General features: G+C 49.1%; 6 protein-coding genes across 6 annotated transcripts; 3 read left to right on the forward strand and 3 right to left on the reverse strand.

Moving 5' to 3' along the window:
- Positions 1–594: 594 nt before the first annotated feature.
- F4807DRAFT_452817 (FAD-binding domain-containing protein) lies at positions 595–2,162 on the reverse strand (the record flags this gene model as incomplete). The annotated part of the gene is made up of 3 exons (XM_048000374.1): positions 595–1,078; positions 1,140–1,647; positions 1,709–2,162. The coding sequence occupies 3 exons, from the start codon at positions 2,160–2,162 to the stop codon at positions 595–597; spliced, it is 1,446 nt and encodes a 481-aa protein (XP_047851952.1).
- A 262-nt stretch (positions 2,163–2,424) lies between these two features.
- F4807DRAFT_434564 (major facilitator superfamily domain-containing protein) lies at positions 2,425–4,873 on the forward strand. The gene has a single exon (XM_047998808.1). It carries the CDS (start codon positions 2,796–2,798, stop codon positions 4,503–4,505), a length of 1,710 nt encoding a protein of 569 aa, XP_047851953.1. The 5' UTR covers positions 2,425–2,795; the 3' UTR covers positions 4,506–4,873.
- A 247-nt stretch (positions 4,874–5,120) lies between these two features.
- Positions 5,121–7,638, reverse strand: F4807DRAFT_434567 (uncharacterized protein). The gene is made up of 6 exons (XM_047998809.1): positions 7,027–7,638; positions 6,900–6,965; positions 6,781–6,821; positions 6,334–6,719; positions 6,180–6,269; positions 5,121–6,117 (listed from the first exon to the last, which is right to left on the reverse strand). Exons 1-6 carry the CDS (start codon positions 7,142–7,144, stop codon positions 5,787–5,789), a joined length of 1,032 nt encoding a protein of 343 aa, XP_047851954.1. The 5' UTR covers positions 7,145–7,638; the 3' UTR covers positions 5,121–5,786.
- F4807DRAFT_434585 (short chain dehydrogenase) lies at positions 7,639–8,970 on the forward strand. The gene is made up of 2 exons (XM_047998810.1): positions 7,639–7,928; positions 7,996–8,970. Exons 1-2 carry the CDS (start codon positions 7,876–7,878, stop codon positions 8,963–8,965), a joined length of 1,023 nt encoding a protein of 340 aa, XP_047851955.1. The 5' UTR covers positions 7,639–7,875; the 3' UTR covers positions 8,966–8,970.
- An 8-nt stretch (positions 8,971–8,978) lies between these two features.
- F4807DRAFT_177758 (alcohol oxidase) lies at positions 8,979–10,881 on the reverse strand. The gene has a single exon (XM_047993542.1). It carries the CDS (start codon positions 10,796–10,798, stop codon positions 8,993–8,995), a length of 1,806 nt encoding a protein of 601 aa, XP_047851956.1. The 5' UTR covers positions 10,799–10,881; the 3' UTR covers positions 8,979–8,992.
- Positions 10,882–11,367: 486 nt separating this feature from the next.
- F4807DRAFT_452821 (ent-kaurene oxidase) lies at positions 11,368–13,331 on the forward strand (the record flags this gene model as incomplete). The annotated part of the gene is made up of 5 exons (XM_048000375.1): positions 11,368–11,589; positions 11,655–12,036; positions 12,133–12,368; positions 12,442–12,774; positions 12,897–13,331. The coding sequence occupies 5 exons, from the start codon at positions 11,368–11,370 to the stop codon at positions 13,329–13,331; spliced, it is 1,608 nt and encodes a 535-aa protein (XP_047851957.1).
- Between the last annotated feature and the right edge of the window lie 138 nt (positions 13,332–13,469).

The raw sequence follows: 13,469 nt of genomic DNA on the forward strand, positions 1-13,469 counted from the left end.
GTACCTCCCACCCCCTAAACCCCTGCTCTTTAGATACCGGGTACGGTTGCTTTGCAGTCCCGGTCACTTCGCTGGTCGCTAACTCCCTGCCAACTGTCACATCTCTAGTGATTTTTAGGGGGGGAGTCGTTGTTGTTGTTGTTCCGTGTTAACGTCTGAGCGAACGGCGTGGGCTCCTCTTCGCAACCTTCCTGGGGATATGAGACGTGACAAGCTCTAATATACGCAATTGGTGATACATCTGATGACCCCGGTATTCTACTATGATGCCAAATATTGCCTCTGGGGGCTCAACATTCCCTGATTAGCAATTACTACCTGTCGATCGGCCTAACCTCGAGCCTTACAGGGTTGGAAATGGATGGTTGTTCTAGGTAATGGTTGGTCTGTAGAGTTCCTCGTTCTGCGGTTTTCTTCTGTGGGTTCTATTCACCCTAACTACTAGGACTCGCTCGTGCACTCTTTCGAGGGAATGCTTTCAGGGGTCGGGATACGGATAATTACTTAACATAGATAGAAAATTTTGACTTTTCTCTGTTGACAGGTGCCTAGGTACTACTCGAGATGTTCAAGTCTAAGATATGAGATACCTACCTAGTGATGTAGTTTAAACCCTCCTGGACAGCCTTTTTGGAAAAGACCCTCTGGATCGTACTTTTTGCTGACCTCCGTTAGATGCCTCTTGCTGTCTTCACCATAAGACCCTACGGGGTCCTGGTTGACAAAGGCGTAGTTCATATACACGTAGGGTACCAGCTGCTCTCGAGAAGCTGCCTCTGCCTTGATCTTCTCAAGTGCATTGCCCATCATCTCCAGAATCCTACCGTCATCGCCTACATTCTGCCAGTAGGAAAGAAGCAAGACCGACACAAGAGGTTCGTGGGTTGTCTCTAGACCCAAGGAATTCCCTCCGTTCTGAGAAGACTTCTCCAGCAGTGAAGCGGGATACGGCTGGAGAGTGAAAGAGCATCTAAGCCCTTCTACGGATTTGACAGGTTCGAGGGCTTCTTTGTATATCTCCGAAGCAGCTATCAACGCCGCAGCATTGCTTTTTACCGTGATGTTCATATACGCACACCTATTAGAACGTAAGAGTCAGGATACGAGTTGTTGACACGGATCAAGCGGTCTACACATACCGTGTGCCCATCGAGACGCCTGCAGCCTGATCTGTGGCAGCTTCTTTCAATGTCATTGTCCGTACCGAGCTATACTGTTCGATCTGCGGTTGGACGGACATGAATGGGGTTAATTCTGGCGGGTTTTCTACAGCCTGCGTGAAATAAACCGTATTCAACCCGACGGGATCCGGGCTCAGGGCGCCCGCATATCCGATGCTGACCATGAGATGGGTCTCGTGGGATGGATTCGGTCGATTGAGCTCATTCACAAGATTCTCGATTTGACTGGGGATACTCGGGAGAAAGTAGTAGATGTTACCTCCCCAAATAGAGCCCTGAGGGAAGGTCTTGAAGTCGTAGCGTGTGACTATCCCAAAGTTGTTTCCACCGCCTCGCAGCGCTCTCCATAGATCTGGATGTTGCTTGGCGTTGGCATTGACGACTTCACCTGAAGCCAGCACAATCTCATAGTTGACAACATTGTCGCATATGAATCCCTCCCGCGAAGAGAAGAAAGAGAGACCACCTGCGAATACTCAGCTGCCGCCGTAAGAAATGGTATTATATCTAGACGTGCGTGAACATACCTTCGAGTGACAGCCCACCAATGCCACAGTTGTTGGCTCTGCCACCGGCGACTCCAATTCCAGAGCCATCAAGCTTGTCATAGACGGCGCCCCAGCGTGCCCCAGCGCCAATTTCTATCAGGCCCTGGTCTTTCTTGACCTCGATCCCGGCTAGGTTGCTTAGATCGACGGTGATACCATCTTGAATGTTGGCACAGCCAGGTGCAGGCTGTTGGCCGCCCCCACGAACGGCGAACTGAGCTTCTCCCTTGCAGGCAAAAGGTCGAATAGTCCGCACGAACGTCACAACGTTTTGTAGGGAGCGGGGCTGGAAGATGCAGGCTGGCTTGAGGTCGCTTTCTAGCTGAGAGAGATATGAAGAGTTCCTGTCTCCGTACTCAGTCGTACCTCGAAAGAAGAATTGGCCATCTGGGATGGCCTCCTTCAGTGCATCAATAGCCCGCGATGGATCCATTCTAGGTAGTGTTTAGTGTATATAGATTGGTAGGTAGATAGATAGGTAGACAGGTAGGTAGGTAAGTAGGTACGATTCCTTTTTGCTCGTCGAACAGTTCTACGTTTTATTAAGGCGAGGGTTGATAAAAAGGGGGGCCATGCCGATCTTGTCTGTTGGTACATTGCCTACCTAGGCCTACCTATCGACTGTAAGCCAAGAACTCTTGATTGTCGTACAGGACCGCCCCTTACGAAGTATGTATGTAATAAATTATGTTTGTGTATCCTGACAGCCTGAGGTGCGTGCATCCATCCACGTGTTACATTCTCCAACTTAGGTACTAAGTACCTACCTAAACATAACACTATGTACCTAGGTATGTAGGTAGTTATCCTGCACCGTCTCCCTATCAATCGAGATTGAAATTTCATAATGCTACTGACAACTCAGTTTCAAGCAACTAACGGCAGGCCAAAAAAGTATAGAACCAGCGAAATCATCTTCCAAGCATCATATAAGACCTACAATCTTGCGCTTTTAACCATTTTATTTCTAAGCTATCGTAGTAGAGTCTTTTCATCAATGCACGTCTCTGCATTAATTATTACTTTTTATTACCGCACCAGTTAGTCAGTCAAAGCGTCTTGAAGGATGCTGGAAGGGCCTTCCGTCGAAAATAGGGCAACTTCGGCGTCCCTGGTGGACCAGAAGTCGCCGGCCCAGTCCGCAAACCGGCAAACGCAATTCTGGACCATCATCGCGTCGCTGAGTCTACTTGCCTTTGTCTCGGCGCTCGATGCTATGATTGTCACAACAGCTTTACCCACGATTACCAAAGACATCGGCGGGTCCTCACAATACGTGTGGATCGCCAACTCTTTCGTTATCGCCTCGACCGTGCTGCAACCGCTCATCGGCCAGTTTGCCGATGCCCTCGGTCGTAAACTTCCGACTATCGTATCCGTTGCCCTTTTCATTATAGGCAGCGGCATTGCCGGCGGCGCTTACAATGTTGGCATGTTCATCGCCGGCCGCTCCATCCAAGGAATAGGGGCTGGTGGTATGTACGTCTTGATAGATATTATCTGCTGTGATCTGGTCCCTCTACGCGAGCGTGGCAAATACCTGGGCATTGTCAACTCGTCCGCTGCAGTAGCTGCTGCTATCGGTCCCGTCCTTGGCGGCGCTCTCGCCCGTGCGAATTGGCGCTGGATATTTTGGTTGAACATCCCTGTTTGCGGCGTGCCATTCTTCACCCTTCTGCTATTCATGAAGATGAAGTCAGGAGATGCGCGAGGTCGAGGTTGGGGCAGACTATTGCGTGTTGATTACATCGGAAACGTCGTTTTCATCCCAAGTCTCATAGCCCTTATGTTTGGGCTGGTCACAGGTGGCATTGAGTTTCCTTGGTCTTCGTGGCGCATCATACTACCCATCGTCCTTGGAGTGCTCGGTTGGATCGCCTTCCACATCTGGGAACATTTCACTGCCTATCCCAGCGTACCGTCCCGTCTCTTTAGCAATCGCACCTCGGCGACGGCTTACGTACTGACCTTCTTTGCTTCTGTCCTCGCTACAACACTTGGATATTTCCTGCCCGTGTATTTCCAGGCAGTACTACGGGCTACAGTGTTCTACTCGGGAGTTTACTATCTTCCCTTGGCCATTGGGACATTGGTCTCTGCGGTAATAGGCGGCGTGTTATTAAGTGCATTTGGTGCTTATAGACCCTTGCACGCTTTCGCCTTTGCTTTGGGCATCGTTGGATTTGGATTACTTACGATCCTCCGCGGCAATTCGCACGCGGTGGCTTGGGTGTTCTTCCAACTAATTGTCTCGGTCGGGGTGGGCATCCCGGTTTCGACCTGTCTACCCGCAATCATGGCAGCACTCCCAGAGTCCGACGTTGCTTCCGCTACCGCCGCCTTTTCCTTCATCAAAACATTTGGGTACATATGGGGCGTCACGATCCCGTCGATTCTTTTCAATGGAATCATTAATAATAACTTATCCCTTGTCTCGTCACCTTCGTTAAGGGATCAACTACGAAATGGTGGTGCGTACTCCTTCGCAAGTCAGGCTAATGCCTTGGCCGGATCAGTGGACGGGGCTGTCTGGAACGAGGTTGAGCAAGTGTATGTACGGAGTCTGAATGCAATATGGTGGTTTGGGCTGGGGATCTCGGCAGTAAGTTTCCTTGCCGTAGGCATTGAGAGGGGGCTGGAGCTTTCTACGGAGTTGAACACGGAATTTGGACTTGATGGCAATAAGACGGAGGATTCAACTACAGGAGCAAAGGAGAAGGGCGGGCGGGCTCAAAGTGGGATTGAGCGTGGTTCTGAGGAGGCGGTTCTACCCTGACTTCACTGCTATTATTCACTTGGATACACTCTCTTGTAATCACTCGACATTTCATAATATTGTAGACTAGGTAGATCGGCTTTTCTTGCGCATTTCATTGGGCTACGTTATATGACCCAATCGCTCCTGGAATATTAGGTGGCTGGGAGTCTACACCCTATATCTTAGGGGTATAATGTACTACTACAAACTACTACTTGCCTACTAGGTACTTCTAGCAACTTAAACCTCCTAACATACAACAATGATATTTCTAACTCGTATCTGTTTCAACAATCGCTCGGTTGGAATCCATCCTCCTGCGGGTCATATGCTTGTTGTATCAAATTGAAGTACCTAAGTACCTAGGCAGGCTATGAGTCTGTGTAACCTCATATGCCGTGTGTGAATGTGGTTGCAGTGTGGCGAATGTCACGGTTGGCGGATATATATCGAAAAAGAGTCGAGTAGCACAGCATGGCAATAGCTCAGCTCGGGCTTGGCACTCGCATTCGTAGATACGACAAGCTCCGGCAATAAGTAGGTACCTACTAAAATGCAGAAAACGAGCGTGATACAAAAGGTCGGTGAAAATTGTAAAATGATATATCAACAACATAATGCATTTCTCCGTAACCGCCTTATATGACAAGGACTAATATAAAAATCTTGGAACTTTAGAAGATTAGGTAATTTAATTAATAATTCTTCAGCGTTTTACCATCTTTAATTTCTCTCTCTCACGAGGAGGAATTGTCGGCTTGTTTACCTACCAACCTATGCTTATTCTCATAAATACTACTGTATCGGGAATATCAGACGCCGTGGCGTTTAGCCGTGTGACACCGAAGTCGCCCGTAATTTGAATTCGCTCTCAGCCTACCTGCTACTTAATACATAAATAATTCACAGCCTTACTTACCCCGAGATAAGATGAAATACTACCTACCTAGGTACCTAGGTACAGGACCCCGCACCCCCAATGATTCCCCGTCACACATTACACGAACCCCAAGAGGCTTTCATCGAGAATACATCTCAGACAGTATCGTGCAGAAACAGTGTAAGCGCCGATAATGGTCTTGGCACCGGCAGCGAATTATACCAGGTACCTAACTACCTAGTAGGTAGATGATGATGTACGTGTTTCATCAATCTGGAGGGAGAGCCTATCGTCAAGCAATTGGTTACAACTGGTATCAATATTAATTTGCTGGTGCATTTTATTGAGGGGATCAAACTCTCCTAACTCTCTTAATAACTACCGTGACAATTGACAATACGACCCACGTTCCGCCCATTTCAACGACTTCTGGCCATGTCCTCTAATGAAATAACAGTATTAGATTGTGCGTCCTTTCTCTCACCAAACGCTGTCGTGGGCCTGCCATTCCGACTTCCAGGGTACCCGACATCGTCATGTAGATGTATAACTGAAGAGTTCTGCTCGGAGGATTGCTGTCTCGCTGTCTGGTCAGAGCCAGTGCTCTTGCGGGTAGTCAGGATGTGTGAGACTTGGGAAAATAGAGTGTCGATCTTCGACCGTAACCACGTATCGGCGGCAAGTTTAGACCAGAGTGCATTGGTAGCTGGCACGCAGCCGACGATTATGACTACTGTGTTCTCAATCACGCTGTATCGATATATTAGTGACTCGTCATCTGACAATTCATTGCCGAACAGAGGCTGACATACGACAATGTAGAGGCCAGCATGATATCAGTTGCCTCTCCCGACAGAGAATCCCATTTGTATTTGAGTGCGACTGCACTGGTAACTATGGCACTTTGTAGCTCGTCAGACCGGATCATGGGTATTGCTGAAGTGTTACGAATCATTAGGTACTTACAGGGCACCAACTAGAAACACGACAGAGAGCCCAAGCTTTTTCGCCAACGGAAGATGCAACTTAGCGAGTATAGGTAGAGGTAGACAGAAGATAACGGCATCGCTGAAGACTCCGACGAATCCACATATGACTCCTACGGTCGAGCCAACTCGGTTGCAATTCGTGACATACTCGATATAACCTGGGCTCGTTATGTCTTGCGGCATACACTTTGCAGCATTGTAGGCATCGCCGATTAAGATCACCAAAGCCATAACTGCGAGCGTCGCCAGACAACTCAGTCGCATCCACTTGTGAAGACCGAACAAGCGGATATAAAGCAACAGCACGGGTGCTTTGGCGGTCCACATCGAGAACCCGGTCAAGAAGACCATGGCTACTTGTAACTAGAAGAGTTTCGTATGAGGCTGGCTGTTTTACGCTCGCAGGAGTTTTCAGCTCACTCACCTGGCTCACATAGTAAAGTGAAGACGTAGGGTCAATTGCAGCTGCATACTGGCTTAGCCATCACGGGATAGAGACGAGAAAAGAGTTGGCGAGGCTGGGGGCGATCAGGGGCTACGCACCTTTAAGCAATCTGTATAGTGTTGCAAAGGTAGCAATTAAGAATATATCAGCGACAATAGAGAAATCTATGAAACTATTAGCAATCCCATGCCTGGCAATTGGGGGTTGTGGTAGTGGAAAGCAGACGATCATCAATGTATAGCCTCCTCGCGTGCCATTTATCTGACGCAACGCGAATGATTGTGAAAACACTGGCGACAGTGACCAAGGTCGCGCCAGCGCCGAGGAACGATTCTAACTGCATTACGGCGCGCCACTAGGATGTAGGAACTTTCTGAGAACGTGTCCAAAGGAAACCGGATTGCAACCTGCCTATGAGAAGTGTGAGGTAGGAGTTACCTACCTATATTCTTTACATATCCGATAGCTTACATATCCTTCTAGATCGAACGATCTTCTTCCTTATTTAGACTTCATGAATCTTAATACTAGTTTCCAGGTGGCATGCGGCTGCATGTCGGCGACGTGTTGGCGTTGGCAAGATAGGATGGCTTGGTTGGTTGGTTGTTGGTATAATTAACGCCGGGGCAAGGGGGAATGACCTTCCCTCGCAAACCTCCCTAGGGGTATGCGGCGTGTAGAAGATAGGATGGCTTGGCGCAGCTAAGGGATCACATTAACCACACCCAAGGGGGTGTCGGTGCATATTGAAGCTCCTCGTCCTTATCTGATCTTGGACAGAATGGGGGTGGTCAGACAGCAGTCCTACGTAGTATTAGCTGCTGTGCCAGCCGTACTGCGGGTGATATTATTACAAGTTTTTCTTTTCCCAGAACATCTCCAACATCCATATTGGTAAGTACCTACCCACCCAAGTACCTGTCACCTGCCCACGATCGTGTACTCTCACAGTATGAGCTCTACTATGCATCTTTTGCATTGCACCATGGAGCAAGGCTGAGAGGACTGCTGTGGCTGTAGGTCGCTACTTGTTTATCAGATGATCATGGCCTTCTTTGTTTTTCAGTTGGAAGAATGTACACACAAGTTACATACGCCGCCCATCCTACTATGTCTAGTCCTCTGGGGTAGGTACTTTACATTGAGATTAACCAGAACTCCTTTACCATGACGGTGACTAAGGGCAAGCTCTAGATTAAGGAACCCCTTTAGCTCGCTGGTTGCTCAGCTGTCTCCTTTGGAATATCCGATCGCAGACTGCGTAGGGCGCACTGTAATTATTACCGGAGCTAGCAGTGGTTTAGGCCTAGAGACAGCTAGGCATTTCGTGCGCCTTAGATCTGAGAAGGTCATCTTGGGATGCAGGAATCTTGCCAAGGGCGAGATGGCCAAGAAAGACATCGAGTCTTCGGAGGGCCGGCCAGGCGTGGTGGAGGTTTGGGAATTGGACCTCGGCTCATTTGACAGCGTCAAGTCATTCTGCTATCGGGCAGAGGGACTTGATCGCCTTGACATCGTAATCGAGAACGCTGGTCTCTCGAGTAAGAACTACGAGGTCCTCGAAGGCTACGAGCGTCAGGTCACCGTCAATGTCATCTCAACCTTCCTAATGGGCGTTATGCTTTTGCCCAAGCTAAGGAAAAGCGCAACAGAGAATTCGTATCCCCATCTGGTATTCGTCGCTTCTAATGCGCATTTCTACCCGACGTTCGAGGAACGCAATGCGCCGTCAATATTCAACGCCTTAAAGGGGGATGCCCAAATGCAGTGGCGCTACCCCGTAACCAAGCTTCTGGTAGTGCTGATCGCGCGGGAGTTGGCCCGGCAAGTTTCGCTCTCCGGGACACGGGACGTAATCATAAATTTTCTAGATACGGGGCTTTGCAAGACGAATCTTTTCCGCGACGAGGTCTTTCCCATGTCCTGGGCCCTCGCAATTGCAATGTTCTTGGTCGGACGTACGTGCGAGATGGGATCTCGCGTCATCCTATGGGCCGCGCTAGCTGGGGCAGAGACGCACGGAAAATATATCGAAGACTGTCATGTGAGCTTCGAAAGCCAGTTTGTTCGGAGCGAAGAAGGAATGATTTCACAGGTGAAGGCTTACACGGAGCTTCTCGCGATACTCGAAAGCATCCAGCCTGGCATTACGAAAAATGTTTAAAAAGGTGTTTAAGATAGTAACTATTAATTATACAGAAGATCCCTCGTACCACGTAGCTTTGATAAAATCGGCACATCTCTCAGCGACCATATAAGTGGGGGCCATCGTATGAGTTGCCGGAATAGTAGGAAATATGCTTGCGTCAGCTATACGCAGATTCTCGAAGCCGTGCACCCGCAGCTCATCATCCACGACGCCTCCGTCCTCCTCATTTGCCATGTGACACGAAGACGACAAGTGGTATACTAGCTTTATGTTATCTTGAACGAACTTATCAAGTTCGTCGTCACTGAGGTCCTTCCAATCGCGGCCAGTCTCTGCATTTGGAGCTACGAAGAGCCTTGCCGGGTGCGGATAAGACTGGATGAAGCTCTCGGCGAGCTTGAGAGAGAAGCGCAATGCTTTACGAGCGACCTCGATGTCCTTCGGACTTGAGAGCATACCAAGTCGGAGAGAAGGGTCTGCTCTTGGGTCGAGAGACTTGATCTGGATACTGCCCGAAGACTCGGGGCGTAGTAAGCACGTATATAAAGTGAAAAGAGACTTGTTCTCGCAGCGCTCTTGAACACCACTAGCAGGGTATAACATGATTTCCACGTCAGGTTCGGTCCCCTTACCCGACCGGTTGGGGCAAGGATGGTCGGTATCATATTGTGGATGTGTTTCCATAGTGTCAAGATCAAGGTTTGAAGTGTTGAGAAAGATGGCAGCATTTGTTGGTGGCGACTTCATCCATCCTAAACCCATGGTGAGATACAATAGTAGATGCCAGAGAAGAAAAATGGGGTTCTTTTCCAAATAGTAGAGTGTGCCTCTTGGTGGGATTTCTATGCAAATGGGTATCGCGTGATGATCCGATAAGCCGGCGCCGACACCTCGGAGGTGACGTTTGACTTGGATGTCATGCTTTTTGAGTAATAGTTCAGGTCCGACGCCGCTTAGCTGAAGCAATTGAGGCGATCCGATAGCGCCCCCGCAGAGGATCACCTCCCTTCTCGCCTTTATGAGTAGTTCACTCTCGTCTTCAGCAGCTTGTTGGCATTTGTGAGATTGTATGTAGACACCATTAGCTCTGTGTTCTTTCACGTCGAGCGCCAGACGCGTGGCAATAACGCCGGTGCGGATGGTGAGCCTATCAGAACGCCGAGAAACAAGCCGACCAGGTAAGTAGGCTCGATGTGCCGAGTGTCTATACCCTTGAGCGTCGATGGTATAGTCAAGTGGAAAATAGCCGTGTGCTACCGACAAAGGATCATTTGCATCTTCTCCCAAAGGCAGACCTAACTTAGCCGCTGCCTTCTGTGCGTGGTCATACGCCTCGAACATTGGAGGGTGTCGCACGATGTGAATCGGACCTGAACGACCGGCGTGTGTCGCTTTAGGAAGGCCCTGCACCTCTTCGATTCTCCTGAAATACGGCTCTACGTGGGACCAGGACCAGTTGGCGTGGCCGATCCGGGCCCAGTTCTCGTAGATCTCAGGTACACCTCGCGTGTAGAGCATACCATTGATCTTCGAATTCCCCCCTAGTGATTCTGAATTCACCAAACGGTGAGCTATACCGTCGGAAGAATCCGCTGGCTCTGTGTATCGGTGGATTATCCCAGCCCTAGGGTCTTCGTCAATTGCAGATGATATCAGCGGTACCTTAGAGGCCCAGCTGTCCTGCGCAGGCCCCTTTTCGATGAGGAGAACGGTACACGTTTCATCTTCGCTGAGACGCGATGCCACAGCGCAGCCCGCAGTGCCTCCCCCAATGATGATGTAGTCATATTCTAAGAAAGAATTGGCGAAGAAAGATTTGCGGGAGCATGACTCTGTAAACGGCCACATGGCTTCAAGATCGGGCAAAAGCACTAAACGCTGTAGGAAGCTATCTTTGGGGGGGTTGGGGAAGGTGTTCCATTATGGGACTATAATTAGGTACACTGTGTAGAAACTATGCTGCAACTCCATCCAATACATATTTAGGAAGTCTTTAGGTATCAGATACCGTCAATAACGATGTAGGCGCCATCTCATGCATCTTGCGCATCTGATGCAACCAACCGCGGCGTACAATGCTACCATCAGCTTCAAGTCGTAAATGCAGGAATCCGTTCTGTGTAACGACTGGCGCTATCATGTAGCTCGGGATTAAGAACTGATCGGCCTTACCTAGGTATCTGTGGTGGATGGGGCGTGTCACGAAAGCCACCCTACACGGGCATTTTAATTCGTATGCAACCTCGAGCACACAAGGCTGTGAAGCTCGGCCTACCTGGTATGACACTGTGATTACGGTCCTCGTCATGAAGGGACTGGGACTCAGATCTTACTGCTGATTTTCTTCTTTGGGACTGAGAAACAGTCTTGCGGCTTAGCTACCTCCTCTTGTCTTTTGATCTGCCTACTCGCCCGAAATGACATTTTCCCTTGGACTAGAGCATGCGGTAGCGATCGCGTCGTTCATTTCATGTTTCGTTTATCTTTTTAGAAAGACTAAGTCTGATCTCGAACACGGGCCTGAGTTCCTAACTCGTTTGGCTGCCGTAGGTATTCGAAATGAACGGCTAGCTTGGGTCAGGGCTACGATTCGATCGCTATTCGATAGTAAGAAATGGGTTTCCGAAGGATACGCTAAAGTAGATCTCGCCTATAGGCGTGGTGTGTATGGTAGCTAGGTAAAACTAATACCGCGTGTATGCAGTACTCCAAGTCGAATATACCATTCATCATACCGAGTATCGAGAGAGGGCCTACAGTTATTGTCCCCCCGCGCCAGCTCAAAGGCATATACGGCCTGCCTGAGAACGTACTCGACGTTCATGCCACACAAGACCAAACGCTCCAATCGAGATGGACCATCTGGGATAAGGAGGTCGCAAATTTCGGCATTCATATCAGTGTGATTCGCCATCAACTAACTCGAAACCTTGAAATATTGACGCCTACTATCGCTGCCGAGATCGAGCTGGGTTTCAAGCGATGGTGGGGCACTGGGAAGGACTGGAAAGAGATTTCTGTATGGGACACATGTCTGAAGCTCATCGCCGGAGCTGCGAATAGTGCCTTTTGCGGGAAACCACTCTGTGCGTCTTTTCATCTTAGCATAGGTACTTTAAGTACCTAAGGTATCCATATATTCAGTTGCTATATGAGGTAATTGCTAATATTATCTCATATAGGTCGTGATACCGAGTTCCTGGATATGGTTCGAGACCATGCCATGGCAATGTTCGGTGGTGCAATCGTCATCAATGCCACACCCAAGCCATTCAAAGCTTTATCAGGCGTTGTGATCGGCTTTCTATGTCATATCTTATTTAGGAAGACGTTGAAGAAATGTCTCCCGTTCATAAGAGAGCGACTCGACAATACATCAAAACTTCGCACCGATCCCACCTGTTCTTGGACTCCTCCCGTAAGTGTGAATATCGGGGGAAGGAAAGGCCAAAAGCAAAGTTCGAACAAGACCATTGACATATACCTGATAGTCAGACGGCTTGCAGTGGATCATTGACGAATGCCACGCAAGCGGGAATCCTGCCCACCTCTCCCCTGAACGTGTTTGTCATCGCTTACTCCTCGTCAACGACATATCAATGCACTCCACGAGCTTCACGGTACATAATGTCATATTGGATCTTGCGAGCGTAGACGAGTCGACAGGCTACATCGAAGCATTGCGTGAGGAATGCCGGACGGTCCTCCAAGAAGCCGGGGGCACCTGGACATTTGATGCGGTGAAAAAACTCAAACTTGTCGACTCTGCCATTAGAGAATCGATGAGACTAACCCCATTTGCCTCCACTGGTCTACCGAGGACAGTGAGTAATCTCCAGCCATTATTCTCCGCCTCTTTTGGGCATTTGCTCTACAGCACACCTAACATATCCGAACCATGCTGACGTGTCGCCGTGTCGAGGTTGCGCATTCCGACGGAATCCAGCTTGAAAATGCTACTACGTCCATCCCGCCCGGGACCGTCTTAAGCGTTCCTATCGAAGCCATTCACCACGACGAAGACTTATACCCAGATTCAGGCCAATTCAAAGCATTTAGATTCTCACGTCCTTTGAAATTAGGGAATGTCTTAAATGGGTTCCCCAAAGACGGTAAAGTTGATAGGGCACAGACTGACACGTTGAAGTCATCGGCGACGCTCGACGACGCGTTTCTCGGCTTTGGCTTTGGCAGACATGCGTGTCCAGGCCGTTTCTTCGCTCTCAATGAGATGAAGATGTTTGTCGCCTATATGCTCTTGAACTACGATCTGGAACATATTAAAACGAGGCCTAAGCTCATTGATCTGATGTGGTTGAAGTTGCCGTTCCACAATGGTAGAGTTAGAGTGCGCAGAAGAGACACCAGTAATGTGGCGTGAGGCACTGAACGGATGGATAGAATTGGGGCGTCCCAGAAATTGCTCCAGTTGTACAGGCTGGAGGTAGGTAGGTAGGTACCTACCTAGGTATTACAAAGCTCCAGCTAGGTACTAGGTACATACCTACCTAGTGGGAAT

Source organism: Annulohypoxylon truncatum (assembly GCF_022578515.1).
Source record: "Annulohypoxylon truncatum strain CBS 140777 unplaced genomic scaffold F4807scaffold_27, whole genome shotgun sequence".
In the NCBI taxonomy this organism is placed as follows: Eukaryota; Fungi; Ascomycota; class Sordariomycetes; order Xylariales; family Hypoxylaceae; genus Annulohypoxylon; species Annulohypoxylon truncatum.